The sequence below is a fragment of the Diabrotica undecimpunctata genome, chromosome 5, assembly GCF_040954645.1.
Source record: "Diabrotica undecimpunctata isolate CICGRU chromosome 5, icDiaUnde3, whole genome shotgun sequence".
In the NCBI taxonomy this organism is placed as follows: domain Eukaryota; kingdom Metazoa; phylum Arthropoda; class Insecta; order Coleoptera; family Chrysomelidae; genus Diabrotica; species Diabrotica undecimpunctata.
In genome coordinates, this window is record NC_092807.1 from 63,956,935 (window position 1) to 63,982,240 (window position 25,306).

The window sequence follows — 25,306 nt, forward strand, 5'->3', positions numbered from 1 at the left end:
CCGTTGTTTTACCAGACTGTATTACTGCTCGTACTTTTTCTTATTTTTTCTGGATATTCTTCCTGGTAAACCGCCATAATAGCTTTGCCTATCGTTTCTGCCGCCGAATCTATAACCTCTGGGCCTTTAAAAAAGATCATACTTTCTCCGAGATTTTTAATGAGGGACTCCCTATATCCTATCCAGTTTGTATCTCTAAGATATCTATTTAATTTCCCATGGAAAAATATCAAGGTCAAATCGTATATGTATGTGATCCGAACATGGGTGCTCGTCAGACACAATCCAATTTGTTATTATATAACTTATCTTGCTTGCGCAGAGTGTTAAATCTAACACTTCTTTGCGTGCCTTAGTGACAAAAGTTGGCTTGTTTCCTATATTGGATATAACCAAACCTTCAGATAAGATGGAATTCAAAATACTCACCCCTTGCATTGATGTTTATGCTTCCCCATATGGTGTGGTGTGCGTTGGCATCACATCCTATAATGAGCTGTAATCCTTTTGCTAGACAATACGCAACTATGTCGCTTATAATGCTTGGTGGACACACAGCCTCATCACCTGGAAAGTAGGCTGAACACATCACCAGTTTCTTCTCTGCTCCTTCCGTGGCTGTAGTTAGAACAGCTGTAACAATATTATCGGTGCAGAGCACCGGGATTAGTGGTGTACAATGTACTCTATTACTGTGAATTATACACGACCTTGGCCTTATAGCTTTGGGTGTGTATAAAACCTTACCTTGTTTTGTTGATAGGCCAGCAATCTTCTCACATATCCTCCAAAGTTCCTCAAGGAGGGCCACATTAATGCCTTCTTGTTCCAATCTTCTAACTAGCGTTGCTGATGTGGCTTTTGCATGTTGCAGATTTGCCTGCAGGAGCCTTTCTCCCTTCATTGCGAAGAGATGGCCGGTTCTGGATCTGTGGACATTTCTTCCTCCGTAGGTCCGACACACACTTGGACATTAGTCCTTATAAGTGTGTCAGCTCCACCCGAAGAAGGTGTGCTGCTGGCTTTTTATTCCGTGTTTTTGTCTTCCCTTCTTTGGGTCGGATTTTTAACCATCCTACTTCGAAAAAGGGTGACATTTTTAATTTCTGGAGTTCTTCTCGAGATTTAGAATCCATCGAGAAGGTTCGTAACACCCCTTTGTCAGAAGGTTTACTACCCCAGAGTGTCCATAGATGTGTCCTGAGCCCATGGTTACTTATCCTTAATCTATTAAGGATTCTTTTGGACTCAACACGTTTCCCATACTCGTCCAGTACGAAGACAGTGCATGAGTGCGGCTTGGGTATATCTTCCCCTTGCACAGCCCTAAGAGATGCACTCTCCCAAGACCTCAGGGTTGAAATCACCTCCTTTAACCACCGCGCACTTATGTCGTCCGCACAGTTAAGTTCCAGGAAACCCGGCCTGTATGTAGCACAGTCTTAAAGAATCCTATGAAATTTGCTAAATGTGTCTAGCATCGTTAATAGAAAAAGTGCAATAGTTTAAATGTATAGCCTCAGGTTTAAATAAATTAAATAATTTTTAAATTATTTGACCGATGGACCGATGGAGGGGGGGGGGGAATTTTGTAAAAATTTCTTCTTCTTCAAGTGCCATCTCCGCGGCGGAGGTCGGCAATCATCATAGCTATTCGAACTTTTGAGACGGCTGCTCTGAAAAGTTCTGTAAAAATTTAAAAGACGGTAATTCCTTGATGTTCAAATGTATTAATAGCATTTTATTTTGTTATTAAAACAATTAATAAAATTTATAAATTAGTACAAAAATACTGCTTTTTTGCAAATATCTTGTAAATTATGATAATGTAAATTATTTATCAATTTTAATTTAAAAAACGAGAAAATAAAGATATTCTTGATATATAAAAATGATATAAATGTTGTTTATGTAAAATATAAGGGAAAAAGATTATAGACAAAAAATCATATTTCTCATTGAGAATCATAGCTAGGTAAAAATACGAGTACTTTTTCATTTCTCCTTCATCTAGTAACCCTCACTTATGTCTTAAAATCCTCAGATATCTGCGAAAAATTTTGACGTGAAATCGATGATTTCTGCATAATCAGACTCGGCTAGTAGTGAATACGAACATCTGCATTAGATTTAACCATAGAGCAGCTCTGGATATCTGTGAATTAACTCTAATGCCATACCATAAGTAGTTTTATTTATACTCTTTATTGGCTCCATTATTTTAAGCCCAGTTTAACAGGATAATTTGTCGTAAATGGTACTTAATTATTGTAGGTATAATAATCTACGCTAAATTTATCAGAACTGGAAGACTGTGAAATTCTAGATATCAATTTTCCAGAGGTCGACAACGAAATATTAAAAATAGATGATGTCAACAACGTGCAATTTCTGTCCTATGAATTCAGACAAACGATATGTATAAGCCAAGATTACTTGTCGATAATTAAACATCTTTTTGCAGAAATTATATCTCATAACCCCTACTACTTACAAATCTTTACCGACGCCTCTAAGCCCCAGATGGAAATGCTGCTGCTTACTATTCTGATAAAGAAAACCCCTACAGCATACACCTATCTACAAATTGTAGTATACTCACTAGCAACGCCACAGCTATATTAAAAGCCTTAACCTTTTTCAAAACGAGTGACATGATTAAGTGCATCATTATTACAGATTTACTTAATGCATTATCGAAATTAAAGAAAATTTATACAACAAATCCCATTATACAAGCAATAAAAAATTAATTGAAAATACTTTGTTAAATGGAAAAGCTCACAGCTTTTATTTGGGTACCATCGCACACTGAAATCTGGGGAAATGAAAAAGCAGATTAAGTAGCAACCACAAGCTGTATTAACTAAGAAAATACTACAAAAATTACAAAATATTCTAACATTACTGGGAAAATTCAGCAACCAAATTAAACCCAATATGCCCAAAGGTGAACAGCTCTTTGAACAATCCCACAAATAGACGAGATCAAGTTATTATAAACTATTTAAGAATTGGTTATACTGCTGTCACGCACAAATTTTTAATCAGTAAAGACCCACAACCAATTTGCAACAACTGCTCCACTTCATTGACAGTAAAACACTTAATGCTTAACTGCCCATGTTTCCAAAATCAAAGAATGCATGGAATTTCAGACGACCTCAAATCCACCCGGACATAAAAATTTAAATGTAATAAATTATTTGAGGGATATAAAATTGTATTACACTATTTAATGTATATAATCATATTAAAACTATTGTGTTTGTCATCCCACTAATAACCCTGCGTGGTTGATGTGGAATAAGTGGTTTAAATAAAATAAAAAAAGCTAATATTATTATGTTATAGATGTTGCTTTCTGCACATATGATGACCTTTATATAAATATATTATATAAATTCCAAATATCTAACTGATTATCCGCCAATTCAGCTTGCTTTTTATGAACGTTTCTGATGAAACAAGACACAAATGCCTTCCTTTACTTGGTGCAAACGAAAAAGATAAGAGTACATTTTAAACATGTACCCCAAATGCTAAATCTAGAGGTAAGTGTAATACCAGTCTAGGAACTTTTGAAACAATTATGGTCGCAATATCTAAGGTAATAGATTCTTTAAAATTACCTCTGTCACGAGACGACAAGAATTTCGGCTCACAATGCCAAGGTTTGAATCGAGACAGTATATCGGGGTAGCTCCCCACGAAGCTGTATCGGCAACGTTATTATCAGACACCCAATCATGAAAATCATGTAAAGAAAAGTTCTTGGACAAGGATTGAATATTAGAATGGATCTGAGGCTTAGAGGGATGTACATCATTAAAAGATAAGTAAGTCTTGTAGGAATCACTATCCTTTACCACTGCAACAGGTGGAGGAGGATATGCAATACTGCTAAGGCCATTAGGTAACGCTTTAGGGACAGTATCTACATAAGCTAAAGTCGAGCATAGCTGACCTGACGAACTAGGCGCTATCATACGAGATATTTAAGACGTGGATATCTCGAAAGAAGATTGAGGTTGTGAAAAAAAATGTGTCTTTTGACATATTACTTTGAGAAGAATTCACTACATTGAGTAGATGGCATTAATCTGAAATAAGTGTGGGAGGTCTTTCCCCTACATGTAACCTAGAAGAACAATGGGATACACTACCTACTTTATAATATGTAAAGAATGGAAGGACGGGCTCCCATATTATAAGTCCTATTACCTTACAAAACAAATCATCTATAATGTTTCAATCCTCGCTATCTTCCAGCGGAATCTAACAACATATTCTTGATTGCATCCTGTGCGCATTTATATTTATCATACTCAGCCTGTAAATACTCAACACGAACTTAAAAAAAATCAATATTGACCAATAAAACATTATCTGTGACGAATAATTGCATTCTTTGCAGACTGCCTCTTGAATTTGAGGGTGTCCATTGTTTAGACAGAAATGAAGCAGCATAATACTTACAAGACACAGAAGAAAAAGATTGCGAAGGAGTAAAAGTAATTTTAAAACCCTAGATTTTTCACAGAATCAAACCAAAGAGATACTTGTATTAAGTCAAAAGCAGGTCTCTACAATAAGATAACCATAAACAAAACAAAATAGAACTATCTCCACAGACCGGGTATCTTATCAAGGAAAAGAAATACCCCAATATAAAACAACTACAATCTGCTACTAATGTCCCTACAACCAGGAAAGATTAAACAAAAAAATGGTTGCTATAACCGAAAATAATTTTCCACCCTTATAAATACACTAACGAATACAAAAAAGATGTCTCTACAGACTGGGTATCTTTTTGGACAAAATAAATACCCCATTGTAAAAGGTTATACTAACCACAAAAAGAGTCTGTAGCATAAGAAAATCTAGAACAAATAAAAGTAATAATGTCTCTTAGCTGACTGAGTATATTCTTAGATAAAAGAAATACTCCACTATAAGAAGTATGGAAAAATCAGCGAGAAATGGGTATAAAAACCGGAAAAAAGTAAAAGTCTCTGTACAAATGTAATTTCTATATAAGACACTTGTTCATAATGTTTATTTAGGTGCTGGTATTATTTTTATATGAAAATAAGTTACTTAGTTATAAGTGCATACTGCTTTCACAGTGCATTAGGGGAACTCAGGAGGCAGAATCTTCTTAAAGTTGCATAGTTGAGTTTACACAAAAAACTGGAGTGTTTATCGCGCTGATCTATACAAAAGTGAGGTTCGTGTAGTCTCAAGTAGCATCGCTTCGCTTAAGTCTCATAGGGGCGGTGAGTACAGTGTCATATTAATTTACGTATATAAGACATACACACACGTTAATTAAATAATTAAATATAAAAATAAAATAAAAATAAGATCTTTAGATCCTTTCCAGGCTAGAATTGATTGTATTGTTTGTAATCAGCAAAAGCAAAACAGTCAGTGGAGGTACTACTTGAATCAGGAGCGAGAGTCTTGTCTGGATGTGGTGTTCTTCCCAGAAATGTAGTGTGTGTTTTACGCTAAATGCGACAGGACCGTGTCTCTAGTCACTATTGTTCCTGCAGTCGTTGTTACGTCTACACCCAACTTCAAAACTAGTGTATTACTCTAAAATTTTGTTATTGGGTGTTTTCGTTAACAACTAGGCCTCGTCAGCTTTCGATAGACGTTTCGGCGCTTGCCGATTAAGGTGAGAAAATAGTTGCCGCTATTTTCTCAGGGACGGACAGGTATCGTTGAGTAGTGAGATTGAAAAACCGCAAAAAACCAATCTCCCCTTGTCCGGCTACTTGCTGGGGTAACTTGAGTTTTATAGCTTAAATTTTTAAGTAAATTGGAAACAGAAACAGACTGGAAATTGGCAGACCAATCTAAAAATTTTAAAATCCCCTATTCTTAGTATATTTTGTTCCCCATGACTTAAGGGGGGAGAATCAGCCAATGAGATAATGGCTACGCCACGCCTATATTTTGATTCCTTTCGCTTGTATGCTTTGTACCCCTCCATGAAAATAGAGCTTCCTTTTCTAAGACTATTTTTTGTGGAACTGAACCACCATCCATATATTCCATCCATCCATCCATGTATTCTCACATAGTGTTTCTGTTATATTTCTGTATATTCCCTTAATTTTTTCACAAAAACCAGCACCAACCGTATGTGTTATTTTCTCACATTATGTGTGGGTATGGTAAATAATGGGGTTATTAAATTTGATGACCATTTATTTGGAACACAACTGTACACTCTTTTATAACATTACTTATTATAATTGTATTTAGTACTTAGTTGAAGTTGCTATAAGACTACTTCATAATTACTCATAATTACTTCATAATTACTTTTATAATAGTCCTTGCTATATCAGCAGTCATTCATTAGTGGGTCAAGTTTGTTTTATCAACCTACGACAACAATACGTTCGCGATTCACAATTCTGCTGACTTACACATTTTAATCGAGGCTATTTTTTATGAATGTCCTCGATTCGCCAATATACGCCAATTTGCTGCAGTAGACTTTTGTAAAACAAATAAATTCCAGAAAAAAGACCTGTGATAAATTAAAGACGTTTAATTAGTATTTTTTAGTCCTCTTTGGGTGTTTTTTATAATTTACTTTCTACAAAATTTTAATAATTGACTACCTCCTATAAAACGATATGTATTTAAAAATTTCTACTATTAATTTAGCACTGTAGGTATATCTTAAGTACAACATATGTATTGTTTTAGAAACCTCGACCAAGATATTTTTATTCTGCTCAATATTAATTTTTCATCAAGAACTTCGTCCATGGATGTCCAGTTAAATCTGGAATCGTCAGTTGAAAAAAGGACCAAAGAAATTTATGGACCACCGATGGGTAAAAAGCTTATTTGCTTTATAGACGATATGAATATGCCTCAAGTTGATGACTACGGTACCCAACAGCCAATAGCGTTGCTCAAGTTATTATTCGAGAAAGGAGGATTCTATGACAGAGGTTTGGCTTTTCATTAGAGTTTGTTTGAGTAACATAATTTACCGAATAAATTGCAGTCAATGTGAAAGTAGTTATATTGGTCAAAGACAACAGTGTCACACAACACAAAAGTGATTGTAATATAAAAAAAACTATTGTTCATTAGTGGACCACCACTTAAAGACATGACATAACTTTGACTTTAATAATGTAAAAATCTTGAAACAAGTTGAGATTGGTTATAAAAATCGACTTTTCCTTGAAATGACACACATTAATAAAACTCCTGAATCTATCAATTATAAGACTGACCTCAACCATTTAAGTAATATCTACTGCAACATACTAAACAATATATCATACGATAGATCGTAACCCTTAAAAAACAAACCACTTATAATCTTCTAGTACCTCTACCTACAGTTTTATTTCATTTCTCAATATCAGTATTACAATAACTGACTACGTACCATCAATTATTACATTTTATAGATCAATTTAACATGTTCCTGATTCTTTCTCATTCCTCTACTATTAATTGCATCTTTATACCTTATAATATCGATAATATTGTCATAATGTTTGTTTACTTTAAATTATTCACTAAAAATTTCCAATATAAGAATTCAATCTATGAAATATAATGTATTGCGGTTACCATAACTCCTAAATAAATTAAAATCAAACTGTCAATTAGATATGTTAGCAAAATTTAAATTTTTACTCTTCTAGTTGTAAGTATTGATATATTCACTTTGTTTACATCCTGAACTCTACAGTCACAAAATCATAAAATATAAATATATGTATGAATATAAATATATAATATATATTCACTTTAATTTAATTATATATTATATATATATATATATATATATATATATATATATATATATATATATTATATATATATGTATATTGCGGTAATTAAAAGAAAAAAAAAATCTTAAAAACACATCTTAACGTATAACATATTATATTGCTTTCGACATTTACATTTATTTTGATTTTTAATCACCCATTTTAATTTAATTGTTCTTTCATTTCTGATTTCTGACGGTATAAAAAAGGATCTATTATGTAACTCCAATTTGGATGTCAATTTTTTAGTTACGTCTCGCTAGCAACATTTTATTAACTTATTTAATTTTCAGGTAAAGATCTCAATTGGAAAATCTTAAAAGATATATCCTATTTCGCTGCAATGGGTGTGGCAGGTGGCGGAAGAAATGAAGTAGATCCAAGATTCATATCTATGTTTATCGTTATAAACTTAGTGTTTCCCACAACTTCAACACTTCATCATATATATACCAATATTCTCAATGGTCATCTGTCAATATTTGAAGAGGAAGTACAGATAGCTCCCCTATTGATGACCATTACATTAAATCTTTATAATGTTTGCATTAACCAGCTACCACCAACACCAAGTAAATTTCATTATATTTTCAACATGAGGGATCTGTCAAGAATTACTGCAGGTAGGCAAATAACTTTTCTACCACAATATTAGTAAAAAGTATACGATACAGTGCAAGCGTCACTTCCAAGTCAAAGTCGATGAGAAATTATCTGGTTACATTAATTTATTATTTACTTCCGATATCTCTAGTTAGTATGTATAGCATATAGTTATTTCTTGATTAATAAACATGTCTTCTTGGTTAAATATCTTTTTATGGAATTTTTGGGTTATAATTCCTAATATCGAGTAAGAATTAGTGTTCCTAATAGTGTTGGAGTGCTAAATATCGGGTACCCAATATTAAGGATCGTATAGCGTTTTGTCAATTTATTATTTCGATGTATTTTGTTCTAATTAATCAATCAATCAGTATTCTCTATTTCATCTGACTTTTACAAGTATTGAAATTCGTCAAATACAATCTATAATCAGTAAAAACTATAGTACATAAAAACGGTTAACATAAAACATATAAATTATACACAAAAACATACAAATTGTTAAGGACTTACCAGAAGTAAGTCCTTAACTCTTCTTTTAAATACATGAATATTTGAGTCTAACATAATTATGTAATTTATTATATAAGAGAACGCATGTTGGGTAAGGACCTTTGCCCACAAGAGTCAAGTGACGAACAGGGGTCATTAAATCATTTCTGAAACGAAAATTGTAGCCACGTATTAAGAAAACATCATTTCTGCAAATAAAATTGCATCTATGTGACTTCGATCGGATAGCCAAGCGGGCTGGGCGGCTGGCTTCTCCTTCGCTTTACTGCGAGAGATGTCAGTTCAATCCCCAGCTCGGTGTACAGAAAACAAAAAGGCTAACGCAGCAGTTTAAAATTCTAAATGAATCTGCGGCTTAGTCTAGAATATGCTGGTATCTGATCGGCCTATGGTGGAGCAGTACGGCAAGAGATAAGGGCTTGCGGCTTGGTGATACTCCTCCATAGATCCCTACCGGAAGGGTGTGTGTCGCCTAAATATATATATATATATATATATATATATATATATATATATATATATATATATATATATATATATATATATATCTATGTGACTTTACATAAACAAGACAACTGAAAAGATACAGCGAAATTACAGTTAAACTATTTAATTGTTTAAAAACTGATCTAACAGGAATCCAAGTGCCTTCTAAACGTCATAATACGAATAATTTTTTTTAAGAAAAACCACTTCATTAATTCGAGAGCAATTTCCTCAACATACGAAGCAATATTGCAAAATTGACTGTACATGAGAAAAATAGTAAAGTCTTAAGATATCTAGGGAGACAAAATTTCTAAGTTGCAATAGAACATACCAGTGCACAGACAGTCTTCCCACTACATAATCAACGTGAGAGCTCCAAGACAAATTAGAATCCAGGTAAATACCTAACAACTGAGTGAGTGGCTATTTACCACTGACCTATTGTCAAGTTTTACTAATGGACTCATCTGCGTAGTAGAAGGTGAAAAGGTTACCATATTGGTCTTTGATCCATTTAAGATTAAGACATTATTTAAACAGTAATAAGTCATACTTTTTACAAGACAGTTTGCTTTTTTGTACTAAATAAAAAAAATTATTGGAAATTAGTGCAACTGTGTATCGTCAGCAAATAACTGACATAACAGACTAATTTCTGTTTCACGTTTTCTACTCGAACACTTATTGCATCAGAAAAATTATCTAATGAATTCCGAACCAAACATGTTGAGCAATCGTTTATCAGTTGATTTAAATCATTGACGAAAATCAAAAATAAAAGAGGGCCAATGATACTTCCCTGTGGAACCCCAGAGGACACTTTCTTCTAAAGAAAATATTATATTCCCATTCACATTGACCTTTATTTTTTGAAACCTTTTCGATAAAAAGGTGTGGATTCACTTTACCGCAGTTCCCTAACACCACTATGATAAAGTTTTTCCAGCAGTATTGATCTCAAATGACTGAGCTGCTCTCCATTTATGTTGATACCATGCTTGTTCAGATGTGCGTTATTAGCGAGCGACCCGCTGGAAACCATGTCCAAACCTAAAGCATTCCCATCTCCAACCTTTCCTTCCCCCACTTCCAACCAAATCACCAACACGCACTAGCCAAGCGTGGCGTTTTAATGACTTAAAACCCCAAAAGTTATTTTATTTTGATACGATCATATTCTATTTGTTTTAGTTTTGCTGTCTGAATAAATTTTGTTATTGCCAATCTTATAAATCGAGCCTTTAACTGTTCTAATTTCTTGCAAGAAAGCTTATTTTTTTAAAAGTTGTCACATAAATATTTTTTATAGATTTTAAACAACCTTTCAACGTTATGTTATTTATTTTAAAATATCTTATAGGTATTTGCTTAAGTGTTCCAAATCTGTATACAAAACTAGCATACATTGTTCGTTTATGGAGAAATGAGTTTTTAAGAGTAATATGTGACAGACTGATAAACCAAGATGATCAAAATTTAATGACAAAGCACATTTTGTTGGAATTAGAAAATGCCTTTCCCAAGAAGGAAGAAAGCTAAAGATATGCTAAAACAAATCGACGACGACGACTTTGTATTCGAGCCGATACAGGAACAAGATGATGAGGTAAGATAACAATTAATTACTTCTGGAATCTTTAGGTATAATTTTTTTTATTTATATAGTATTAGCAAATTTACAGTTTGGGTATAAATTTTGTGGAAAGGTGATTGGTATGTTGTTTTAAATACGTTAAATATATTATAGAACGGCCATTGGCACACATTTTTTTGCTACGCTTTCGATATCGATTATTTAGCCCTTGCTGGTTTCCAAATATTGGCTTTTCATTATTTGGATATAGTTCTTTCATATAGTTTTTTCTACATTATTTTGAAAACTTGTGTCATATTCAGTCTTCTGGATATCTTTTTTTTTAAGATTTTGGGCAGCACTAATTTGTCTACTAATATTTTTTTTCATTTTTCATCCTTATTTTCGTTTCATTTTGGATTTAAATTAATTTAAATGAGAAATGAAGTCATAAAATATAAAAAAGGTCAGCCGTCAGCAATTAATTCCATTGCACATACACGTGTGAGCTATTTGGTCAAGCGTACCCAAGTCACGTTTTCTACTAATATAATATAATACAATTTGATTTTTTATTAATATAAGCATCACAATCTGCATTTTGCAATCACAATCTACAAAAATGACTTTGCAATGAATCGCTGCATATTATTCTCTATTTAATAGGAATTGCTTGTCTGGTCAGAGACCGGTCGGTATTTGAAATCAACTTCAAACCAGAAGTGTCAGAGATGACATTCTCATAGAATATATGGGGTGGCTCTTGGGGTCGAGGTGGTTGTCAAATTAATTAATTTTTACTTGTCAGTTAGTTAGTTCTGTATTTTTACATTTTTAATAAAATTTTTAAGTTTGTGATTCACGTGTTTGAAGAATACCCATGTAAAATAGACGGGTATATTATATGGCATATGTATGTATGTTATGAACTCGTTCTTTGAAAAAAAACATAACAAAATGGACATGGCTATGCCAATATCAAAAGACAAAGAACGCTGTGAATTTTTTTATAATATGCAAAAGAAACATATTGTTCGGAATAGAGGTGTTTAAATAGATTCTCTATGAAAAGTTACCACCGAATGGTAAGGGCAAAAGTTGAGATAAACATAAAAAGAAAACAAAGAGAATAATATCAAAATATATCAGAAAGAATATCAGAAAGTAATAAAAGGGACTATGGACTATGATCATAATATTCCCCTAAAAATTATTCACTGAAAATTTGGAAGTCAGTTCTAAAAATGCAACAGAAAAACATTGTCCCAAACAAAAAATAATAGACAGACTAATAAAAGAACAAAGGTTTTGATGGAAAAATAAGAAAACTGTCAGATAGGACCAGAGAGGAGTACAAATAAATAAATAAAAAAATAATGAAAGAGATTAGAAAACAAAAAAGGAAAGACAATGCGACGAAGATTACAAATGCACTAGAAGAAAATAAGAGTCTCAAGGTTTCTCAACTAATATTTAAGATTAAATATTATATTTTATTATTTTTTTTTAATATTATATTGTAATCTCAACCAATTAATAATGTTACCTAAAGTCAAATTTAAATTTAACTGATAATACATTGTTGGAAGTGTATCTCATGATCATTCTAGTTTTTTACACATCAATTTTAATGTTTTTTACTTAAGTTTTTTACAACATTATTATTATTATTATCACATGTTCTTTTGCTGTGCTAAGTTTGTTAATTAATAAACTGAACCCAGTTTTAATTTAATTGTTTATACAACTTTATCTCTGAATGTTCCATTATCGGAAGCTTTTTACAAATTTAATATCATTGACTGCTACATGTGTTTTTGAGGTAACACACATGTTTTAAATTCTCTATGGATGTTTGGTTTTTCACATTGTTCTTTTTAGATGAACTGATGATGCATAAAGCGAAATGTCTTGAATAAATAGATGAAGTAGCCACCTTCTTTGTCTTTTATTTCTCCCCTTTGACCGAAAAACCCACCACACTCTTCGAGTGTACCTTAGTTTATTTTGGATTGACGGTCGTACTCCTTTTCTCGATATATATTTATATATATATATATATATATATATTTATATATATATATATATATATATATATATATATATATATATATATATATACAATATACAAATATAATTGTATATACTAATATACAAATTATATTTTTAGGAGGAAAAAATAGATATTGTAGAATATGCAATGCGAGATCCGATCTTGTTTGGAGACTTTCGCAATGCAACTAACGAAGCCGAACCCCGTTTATATGAAGATTTGCTTGATTATGAAGCCGTTTACTCCTTGTTTCAAGAACTAATAGAATTGTACAATGAAAAGAAAGAAAAAATGAATATCATTCTTTTTAACGATGCTCTGGAACATCTAACCAGAATATACAGAGGCTTGCGGCTAGAGAGGGGTCACATGATGTTGGTTGGCGTAGGCGGATCTGGAAAACGAAGTTTTACCAGTCTAGCAGCTTTTACTGCTGGGTGTGAAATTTTTGAAATAACACTTTCTAGAGGTATCTATATTAAATTTTAAATATACTTGTTTTATTCCATTCTTTAGCCACCTAAATTAAGAAAAGTTTTTTTAGCATCATAATCATTTTATACAGGATTGACTTGTACAATTACACGTTTCCAAATGTTTTTAATTTAATTCATATGAATATCACTTATCTTTAAGGATTTGTTAAGAGCCATGCTATTATTTTGCTGTTAGTGTTCTATTATTTTTACAACGCAACACTTGGATTTTTTACTAACGCTATCACTGAAAATATTATTTTGTTTTTCTGCTTATTTTGCAAATTTTGATTTGTATGGCGTCTACTATTCTTTTCACTCTTTGTCTTAGTCTTTATCCACTGTTACAAATTGTAGTAAATCAATAACGTTTGTGTCATAGAAACATGGAAGGACTTATTAGATCAAAAGGCCGAAAGCCGAAGATCAAGAGAAAGATCCTCAACAAGATGGATCGACCAAATTATAGGAATATGCAAAAAAATACATATGCATAAGTTAAAATAACTGACGAGAGACAGATATCGTTAGAGACAGACAACGACATCACGTTGAGCACGTTGACCCTTCGGGGGTCAGGACTGAAAAGAGAGAGAAAGAGATAATTTTTATCAATTTGGATAATAGTTGAAGTAACATGCTACATGGCGGTCCCTAATATCTGGTAAAATTGTTAATGAGATGGCTTTATACCTGACAAGCGCATAAAACAGGCATTTTATTTGATCAAAATGATCTTGCAGCCAACATTCAAATAAATCTTAAAAAGACTCGAGACAAAAGGAAAAGTCAGGATACTTTTACCACCCTAACCTAACCCTTTTAACATTTGCTATATATATATATATATATATATATATATATATATATATATATATATATATATATATATATATATATATATGTATATATATATATATATAAAGGAAAAGACAGTTAAGATTTGATTTCACGTACAGGGCGCTTGTGCATCTGCTTATACTTATTTCGGCCCAATAGGCCTCATCAGATTGTTCTATTCTGGAACTAAGGGGGCAACTGCTATTTTGTTTAGTGCTACTACTGCATCTGCCGCGTCTCAGCCGTTAGTGAAAACAGTACCCTGGTAAGATTTTTTACTATTTTAAGAGTTTTAATAACGACAATTAGTTTACAATAATTGATTATCTAGTATGTAACCACAGCTGTTTCTTTAATCTGATATGTTTTAATAATTTTATTTTATTAAGTATTTACGTAAAAATAATAGTCACCTGGCATTTGCGAAATATGACCTGGATGAATTAATGCAGAAATATATCGTTAGATTTGTAAAGCCACAGACTATCCCGACCTAGCCACTTAGAAAGAATCCCAGTTAATCGAGCTGTAAAAGTAATCCATAGATATAAAAGTAATCTATAGATATACACCCGAAGGAAATAGGACAAGAGGAAGGCTACGTAAAAGGTGTATAGACTATGTTAAGAAATAGCTTAAAACCATGAACATCAGGCAGTGACAAAGGTAAGTATTCGACAGGGCAGAAGGAAAGAACGTTGTTAAGCAGACCAACACCCACAAATGATTAAGTATTTATGAAAAAATGACAATCTCCTGGCGAACAACCCCCTGCCGTTCCATAGCACTGGACTTTTTTTACATGAATACTTTTAATAAAATAAAATTATTAAAACACATCAGATTAAAGAAACAACTATAGATAATCAATTATTTTAAACAAATTTTTGTTACTAAAACTCAAAATAAGCTTACTAGGGGACTGTTTTTACTAACGGTTGGGACCCGGGGTTCACTAGCAGACGGAGTAGTAGCACTATACAAAATAGCGGTTAAAAACTTTCAGATTCCTGATGTCAGTTTTGACCAAATATTGCAGAGAATCTAGATAAAAGTTACCAGATCTAGATTTGCGTCTAAAAGGAAGATTATTTTATTTTCCTCTATTTCTACCGGTTTTTGAGAACTAAGTTAATTCAAAGCTTTTTCCTAAAGTACAATCTTAACACTGATTTTTTTAAGTTACTTTTTTAAAATATTTATTACTTTAGTTACTTTAAAAGTATTAATTTTTTAAAGTATTATGCCAACCTAAAATATTGAATGTGATAATTGACTAGCAGAATTAATGTTTTTTTTTTTTGTTTTGTGACTGACTTTAGTGTCATAAAATTGAGAGCCTTAAAAATACTGTCAAATTAAACTTAACAAAAATAACTGTTTTGTTCATAAAAACATTCCGCTGGATGGCTACAACAGTCCCCTGGCACAGGTTGTATAAAATTGTCCATAACTCAAAAACTAACAGGCAAATATGCTGGCTTTTAAAGATATATATTTAGTTTACTACTGCCCTTCATTTTATTAACAAACATTCTCAACATTTAATAAAATTAGCTTGGGGACAGTTTTAAATATAAAATTTTCAAATAGCAGGAAAACACCCATATATATATATATATATATATATATATATATATATATATATATATATATATATATATATATATATATATGTATATAAACCGTTTCTCTTAAATTTAAGTTAGTCACAAGCTCCCTATGATGAGTAGAAAACCACGAAATATGTATAGAAGAGTGGAAAGGCTTGAATTTAAAACCAATTTAACCATCTGTGTATTACAGAATTAGCGACATGTTCAACAAAGATACTACATTATGTTTTCACTAGATAAAGATCACAATCGTATTCCCACTGGTCTTTCCTCCACATTGTACATGAACGCCCATAATCATAGCGTTATACCGAACGATACCTAAAACTGATTTTTTCCGATCTTATTACACTGTATCGAGTGTATAGTGTATCTCTGATATATTTTGGAAGTACCACGGTGTCATAATCAAAATTCAATATGCCGACAGTTAACACAACTGCAGGAAGCGTACAAACAATAAAATGGCACTTGGGGGCCCATTCTGTACAAGAAAATAGTATTTTATTTATTACAGCTTTTGAAGGCTAATATCTGTCGAAAAAACTGTATTTGCCATTATTATACTTCACATATTGAACAGGCCGTAAGAACGAGCATTAGCTATTAATATTTAGCCTTAATTTTTCGTAAACGTATAATTAGTACACAAGGTAAAATAAAATGGATCCCTTGGTCATCAGACTTAGCTCCCCTAGATTTTTAATTTTGGGGTATGTTAAGGACCAAGATGCACAGGCAAGAATTTGACCGAGCCAACAACAGGGAGCAAAGGAGAAAAAAGATAATCGAGCTTAGCCAAAACATATCGGCAAATCACTCAACGCCGTGAGAAAGGCGTTATATCGATGACCTAGAATGAAAAAGTCATAAGTCGATATTTTTCGATATTGAGATTTTTATACCGATGTATTGTGTGTAACAGGCCTCACACATTACAATTGAGAGAGAGAGAGAGAAAAATAATCTCCTGCTGCCACCTGGCGAAAAATGAAAATGTTGTCAGTCTTGAATTGTATATTCACCAGTGAAGTTGTCGTATCTCGAGTGAAACGTGCCGATAAATAATATTTTGATTTGTGCAAAGAACTCAATTTATTTGAAAAATGGGTAAGTTTATTACATTTTTGTACTCTTTATTTCCTATTTGCTATTGTTTTTCCTTAATTATTTGGCTTAATATTTAGTGTTTATTGCGTTTAAAAAAGGAATAAAATGATTAAAATTTCAATGAAAACGTTGTAAGTCGAGAGAATGCTTATTATACTTCAATGAAAATGTCATATGTCTTGACTTACGACTTTTTCACTGGAGTTTTTAGATCGTGCCTTATTTGTTTACTCCCAAGTCCCAGTTGCTTAGGTCAGACTTACGCGGTTTTCATTCTAAAATGGACACATATGGCAACAGAATTTTTCTTTAGAATCAATGGTGATATTTTTAGACATTATCATACTCACATCTCACCAGCACAAAGACGCTTGCTTTATTTATTTGAATTTATTTTGTTACAGATCGTATACTATCACAAACCAATCAATCTCGAGGAGCTAGAATGGTAAAATCCGTTCTGCAACCAAAGTCTCATTGCAAGAATATCGAGACAAAATCTCCTGTGGATCAAAAGCTACATACAGAACCGATCCAATGTAGTGTAAATATCAAGCAAGATATTATCAATGCAGACGAAAACCTACACGAAACTACCTCAAATCTACCAGTTTCACCTCTAGAGCTAAGTGTATCTAATGATACAAGTATAATATTTACAATGAATAGTTTTCCTGTAGTTGAAAGTTCTCTAAATTTCTTAGTCCAAGAAGATGGTTCTTTGCAATTGGAAATGAATACCCCTGGACTTGTTGGTGACAAAAGTTGTACTTCAGATTCAAGTAAACCAATTTTGGAAAACATCAATACAGATTTAAATGAAAGAACCAACACTGATGCAAATCTTGCAACTATACATCATGATCCGACCAATGCTAGTAGTTCGATTGTAATTTCTGCAGAAAATGATGACGTGAATGATGCTTCCAATTCAAGTGAACAAATCTTGGAAAACATTGGTACAGATGAGCCTATCAATTCTGATAGTTCCATGGAAATTTCTTCAGAAAATATAAGAAAACGACCACGAAAAGGTAAACCGAGAAAGGGAGAGTGGATCCAAAAGTCAAACAAAGATAAGAGAATGAGAGGACAAAATTACTTGGGAAGAGAAGGAAATTCGTTTACTATTGAGCGAGAAGCAAGAAAATTAAAAGTACATTGTGGTTGCAAAAAAGGTAAACTTGGAAAGAAACTCAAATGTGCTTTGTTTGATGAATCCAAAAGACAGTATTTGCTCAGTTTTGGGATATGAATTGGGATGAAAAAATAATGTTTGTTGCTCAATCTGTCAATATTGTTAGCGTCAAGGAAAGAAAATATAAAAACAAGAAAAAATTCAGAAGACAGACTACTTATGAATACTACCTAAAACTTAGTACAGCTGAAGAAAAGTACAAAGTTTGTAAGAAACTTTTTTTAAATACATTGGCAATTGGAGAGAGATGTGTATTTGACTGGGTAGGAAAGTACAAAAACTCTGAATAGTACAAGGGAGTCCGAAATTGAAAAGGAAGAAGCTTCTGCTTTGGATTCTTCACAAGCCAATGAAGAAAAAAATGTGCAGGCTCAACCTAAAGCTGGCTCAAATAAAGCTGAGGATTCTATAAAGTGTATTAATAATTTTTGGATGCTCTTCCCAAAGTAGAGTCACATTATTGTCGAAAATCAACAAAAAAGTTATATTTGGAACCAATGTGGTCTTCAAAGGCAGCTCTTTATCGTGAATATATAACATACTGCAATGCAATGAATCAAAAACGGGCTTCATCTTTCACTTTTGATGATGTTTTTGAGAGCAAAAATTTATAATTGTTTAGTCCTCGAAAAGATCAATGTGATCTTTGCACCGCTTACAAATTAGGAAATGAAAGTGAAGAAAATTATATGATACACCAAAATAACAAGACACTAGCAAGGAATGAAAAAAATGCAGATAAATTCTCTGACAACAGTAAAATTGTATTAACAATGGACTTACAAGCAGTACTTTTATGTCCCGTATTAAAGGCATCAGCACTCTATTACAGAACCAAGCTAAAAGTCCACAATTTTACAATATTCGATATAAAATCGTCTGAAGGATATTGTTTTTTGTGGGATGAAAGTGAAGGAGGAGTAAATGCTGACGAATTCTGTTCTATAATATTTCATTTAATCTGTACAAAACTTGATTTGTCACCACCCGTGAACGAAATAATAATTTTTAGTGACGGTTGTAATTACCAGAATAGGAATTCAATTTTGGCAAATACATTCTTGCTTGCGTCTGTCAAAACAGGAATAAAAATTACTCAAAAAATTTTAGAGAAGGGCCATATACAAATGGAATGTGATGCTATGCATGCCACTATTGAGAGAAAATTGCAGAACCGAGAAATTTATTCTCCAAGTAATTACATAGAAATATGTAGAACTGCCAGAATTAAACCGAAACCATATAATGTTGAATGGCTTGAGTATACTTTTTTCAAGAAATTTAGTAGTTTAAACTATGTCTCGTCTCTGAGACCGGGTAACAAAGCAGGCGATCCTGTAGTGACAGACATAAAATGTATTCAATATTGCCCAAATGGGGAGCTAAAGGTAAAGACAAGTTATGAAGATGAGTATTCTAATATTCCACGCAGAATAAAAATGCCTCTTGTAGAAGACTTGGAACGAATCACACCTTTATATCAAAACAAACCGAAGATTACAGCTATAAAATTTAGACACGTGCAAGAAATGAAACGTGTCCTTCCAAAAGAGGTGCACAATTTCTATGATTCATTACCACACGAGTAAAATAAATTCTTTCTAAAGCTATAGAACATAATCATTATATTTTATTAGTTTTATTTTGTACTGAAACTTTGTAATAATTTCTTAATAAATGTATTTAATGTGATGTTGAGGCTGGCTTCTTTAATTTTGATATCTGAAAATATCGTAAGTCAGGTAATTTCTAGAATTTTGTTATCTGAAAAAGTAGTAAGTCCAAAAAAATTTGGTTTTCTCCATAATGCCTACTCATTAAGATTTTTTTAATATCAATTTCATTGTATTAGTCTAAAAACTAATATGGTACCAAAAAGTTTTTCATTAAAACCATTATTGGTCAAAATAACCAGTTTTTTGTTCCTCCTGTATAATTTGTAAAAACCTACTTACGACTTTTTTATTCTAGGCCATCGATATAATACATTTAGTTTTGATTTGGCACAGGGGTGTGGTTTGTTTGAACAGTTAATTCGCTAAGAATGTTATTTGGTTTAGAATTTCTAATTGTTTAAAATTATTTTTAATTTAAGCAGTAATTTTTGAATTATTACTTATTTTATGTCATTTTTATAGAACTAATTTTATATTCACACCCACTACTTTTAAAATAGCTAAATAAACATATGGCTTCAAAGATATTATTTGGGAAATGCCAAATAATATTTTATTTTAATTAAATTTTAATAATTAATTTTTAATCTTAATTGGCTACATGCTTCCATGAGTATTCAGGTAATACTGAATTACAAATATACTTTTAGAAACAGCAATGAACCATGGCCACGCCTACAAACCAATGTCCCACTAAAAAACTGAAGCGACGACGCCATTTTTTTTAAGTTTTTTCTTGTGGCAAAATAGTACAATTTACCAATTTTATTTCAAATAAGCCAAAAATTTGTGTATCCCAAAAGTAATGCATAAAATTAATAATATTGTTTTTCATCAAGATTTAAAACAAAACACACAAAAAGAAGGTCGATTTTTATTTTTAATAGTAATTTTTTTGTTTCACATTTAATTGATTTTGTTATATTTGTAGAAGTTATGACGTCATTGACCTTTTTGTTAAATTAGACAACCTATATTTTATTAATAATGTGAATAGTCCGTGCAGAGACAAATTCACTATTAACAGTATAGGCATTAGCTATTACTCCTAATTACTTGAATACTTAAATATGAAATAGTCAAGGAAATGTGTAAAATGATGATCAACCACCTAAAATGTTTGCCACCGAGTATATCAGGTTTTGGAACTAAGAGTTAGATTGGCGAGGTGCTGTTTTTTCGACTTAATTTTATGAAATGGAATCTTGGACCTTGAATGCGACATCAATGAAAAAACTGGAATCATTCGAGCTGTGGGTGTATAGAAGAATTCTGAAAATATCGTGAACAGAACACGTCACAAACAAAGAGGTTCTGAGAAGGATGAATAATGAAATAGAAATTTTAAATATAATTAAAACAAGAAAATTAGAATATCCTGGACATATTACACGTGGAGAGAAATACACCTTGCTCCAACTGATTATGCAGGGAAAGATCCAAGGAAAAAAAGCATAGGAAGGCGTAGAAAGTCATGGCTGCGCAACCTGAGAGAGTGGTACAGATGTAAATCAAATAAACTTTTCAGAGCAGCCGCCTCAAAAGTCCGAATAGCTATGATGATTTCCGACCTCCGCCGCGGAGATGGCACTTGAAGAAGATGATATCAGGTTTTGTTGTACTTGTTTATTGACCATTCATTTATTTTTTTTTATTACGTAAATAATCATAAATTAGCTGGTATTTATTTGACATAAATTATCTGCAGTAACGTAATTTACCATAAATGATTGTGCGTTTAAATGAGAGACGACAAAGAATAGACATTTTCGTTGTCGATTTATGAAGATATTCTCAGCAAACAGTTAATAGTTTCTTAGTCAAGCAGTGTAAGAGTTATTTAATAAAAAATATCCAAAACCCAAGATTAATCAAACAACTGTAAGTAGAGTAAGCAGGAAATTTGATACAAGTGAAAACGACGGGTATTTGCTTACAAAATGATCGTCAGAATGTTATAATCAGTGTTGTTTAAAAATCTCATGCCTCGTTTTACTCCATAAGTAACAATTTTTGATTCCCAAAATCTGCAGTCCACTGATCTCTAAAAAATTAAAAGTAATATCGCTTCAAAGTTAATATCAAGACAAAACTATGTAAAAATAACAACGACAGAAAAATGACGATTTCTGAAGCGATTAGGGAACCTTCAATAAATAAACTCATGGACAAAAATATCGAATATTTTGGAATTTTTTAACTCTTTTTTGTAGTCACTATTATTTCAAAATAATTTTAGAATATTGATTTTACTCATATAGTAGGCTGATGTACTTAATTGGTTTAAAATATTTTGACGTTTATTTTGACGTTTGGTCAGCGTTTGGTGTCATTTGTGAATTTTATCATAAAAAACCTTCTTCACGTAAAGGAAAAACCATAGTAATTCGGTTATTTTAGTTTGATTTAACTAAGTTTAAAACAAATATACCACCAGTTAGATACTACAATGAAAGCAGCACAGATTGTAATTTTGTTCAAGGAATGATATACACAAAAAAATATCGCACGGCGTCTCAGGAGAGGTCATTCTACAGTTTCAAATACTTTAAAAAGGTACCATGAGACATGCAATTTTGTAAGAAGGCCTGGTGCACTACCCCAATTATTGATGACCATTTTTTGGTTCTTAATTCTACAAGAAATCGCTCAATAACATGGATGCACCTCGGAAATGAGCTGCATCTTAGAACTTGTAAGAATACATATTCAGTAGAATATCGACAACTGGAAAAATGTTCTTTTTACTAATGGGATCTACAGTAGGATCTACGGTAAGATTACAATCTTACCCAGACCGTTGGTTTTCGAGGTGATGACATAATGCTTTAATGGGGTATTAGTTGGGAGGAACGCACCGCACTTGTTGAAATGATTGGACGGGTAATTCGTGACACTTACGTTCAAAATATCCTGAAAGATCATGTTTTGCCGTATATTGGATACATTGGATATGACAGATTTATGTTAATGCACGATAATGCTCGACCACATATCGCTGCTATAGTGAGTAATTATCTTGACGAGATCCAAATTTAAAGATTGGATTGGCCACTATTTAGCACGGATTTAAATCTAATAGAGCACATGAGAGGAAATCTTGTTTCAAATACTATAGATCAGCTTCAGCTTGCTGCACAGGATGAATGGAATGCAATTTTCCAAGGGTATGTCCAAAATTTACTTGCAAGCATGCCGAGAAAGATGCAAGTAATAATAAGAGATAGATAGGGAGGAGAATACTCGTTACTGATCATGCACTTGTTTCAATTAAAATAACTTGTTTAAGCAATTTAAATTAGCATTTATGTTAAGAGTAAAAAAACCTTATATACGTAACATTAAGCGTTATTTTTTTCGCAATTTTCTCCGCATAAAAACTTAAAATTGTTCATTAAAAATTATTAAAATAGAATGGCTAAATTATGGAATATTATCATTATTTCGAGAACCGTCGAGTTTTGAGGGAAATCCTGAAACAGATTGATTTTTATTATAAAATACCAATCTTATAACGTACATGAAGTAGGGATCACCGGTGTGGCTGTAGTGAAAGTGTAGTAAAAATTAACATAACCGTTAATTTTTTTTAAATAGAAGTTGGTATAATGCGACACCTCATTTGAAGTAGAATTTAATTCTCTATTTAACGACATTACATTTTTAACTAAAATATTTTTTAAGGGTACAAAAACATTTTTTTTTATATTAAATTCAACTAAATTACAACTAATGATTTAATTTATAATGTACTTTAAAGTAACCAAATTAGGCATAACAATTATTTTAAATTAAATGTTCGAAATGCCATCCATCGGTTCCTGCCATGACTTTCTAAAGTAAATCCTTAAAAAAAATAAAAATAAGTAAAAATAATAATGGACAAAAAAAGATATCTCATACATAAACACTAAAACTTTTTGTCAAATGTTAATTCAAGCAAGTGATAGTGGCATAGTTATTGTATTAACGTAAATGTTTTGATTTTGTGAATTGTCATCAGTTGTCAATTGTAATTTTTACTTTTGAATACTAAATTATGGCTCACCTAAATGAAACACAACGCATAGAAATATTAATTCTTAGAGGATGCGGAGATAAAAAAAGAACACAGAACGAGGTATGCAATTTATTTAACTCAAAATATCCAGACAGACCCATCAACCAATCAAAAGTAAGTAAAATAGTCCGAAAATTTGGAGAAACTGGGCACATATTCCAAGCGCTGGGCGTCATAAAATTGAAGACAATGCGAAACTTGATATTTTATTAAATGTACATGATAATCCTCACAGTCACAGCCACCTAAAGCTTACAAGCCGTGAAATAAAAATGGCAACGCCGCATCAGCTGTTAGAAGTAGTCCGACTGTAAAGAGCCCAACAAAATAATAAATAAAAGAGGAACATCATAATATTCGCTATAAAGTTAGAATTAAGTAAAAAAATCGTACAAAATAGTCTGATAAGGTACATATATATCACATCTATTAAAACTGCAAAACATTGAATACAATGAGGTGTAATATTAATAGAATTTAAAAGTAATACAAGTGCATTCAGCTTACATTATTTACATAATTTATGTTAAAAAAAAAAGAAAATAATCTTTTAATATTTTTGTAAACAACTTGCAGTTTATTGAATTCTAGTATCCCTTGAGCGAATATTATATTTATTAAGAGTGGCTTAAAAAAATGTTATTGAAATTCCAGGTATTTATTTTTTTAAAGTTGAAAGCTTGCGCTTTTTAGATAAAATTTTGGTTAGTTTCTTTGTCATAATTTCATTATTCTTGTTTTTTGTGAAGTTATTTAACAAAGTATTGGAGAAAATCACAGAAATTTTAAAATATAGTTCTCTAACAGCTGTTCCACAAACATCTGTTTATGTCCTTCACATAAACAGATACAAGTAATTCCTTCCTAATGTTAATGTTTGAAATAACTTTTATACACTCATCACTGCACTGATTGTCAATATTTAATAAATAAAAACAAATCCTTTCTTCTACAACTTTTATTTGCCAGTTTTTTAACTCGACCCTCTCACTAAAACTTTGTAAAAATTTCTTGAAATCCACGATAAGGTCTTTGTTTTCGAGTTCTTTTATATTATTTTCTTCCCAGAGACTTATTTCTGCTCGTCTAGTTTCAGGATTTTTTCTTGTTGGTGGTTTTGGGTTAGATAAATATGACGGTTGGTTTTCAAAAATTCTTGGTATCGCATTCTCTTTCAACTTGGGAAAAACCAAATTTCGTTGAAGAACCGTACCATTTTTATCAATGAATGACTCACTTTCAATAATATCCGTTGCATCAAAATGTTTTTTAC

General features: G+C 31.9%; 1 protein-coding gene across 1 annotated transcript in view; it reads left to right on the forward strand.

Annotated features, from left to right (window-relative positions):
* The window catches only part of LOC140442220 (dynein axonemal heavy chain 10-like), a 657,946-nt gene that overhangs the window by 439,140 nt on the left and 193,500 nt on the right, over positions 1-25,306 (forward strand). Inside the window, 5 exon segments of the mRNA XM_072533298.1 lie at positions 6,733-6,983; positions 8,117-8,446; positions 10,792-10,963; positions 10,965-11,037; positions 13,175-13,526. Of these exon segments, the coding sequence (XP_072389399.1) occupies positions 6,733-6,983; positions 8,117-8,446; positions 10,792-10,963; positions 10,965-11,037; positions 13,175-13,526 (1,178 nt within the window).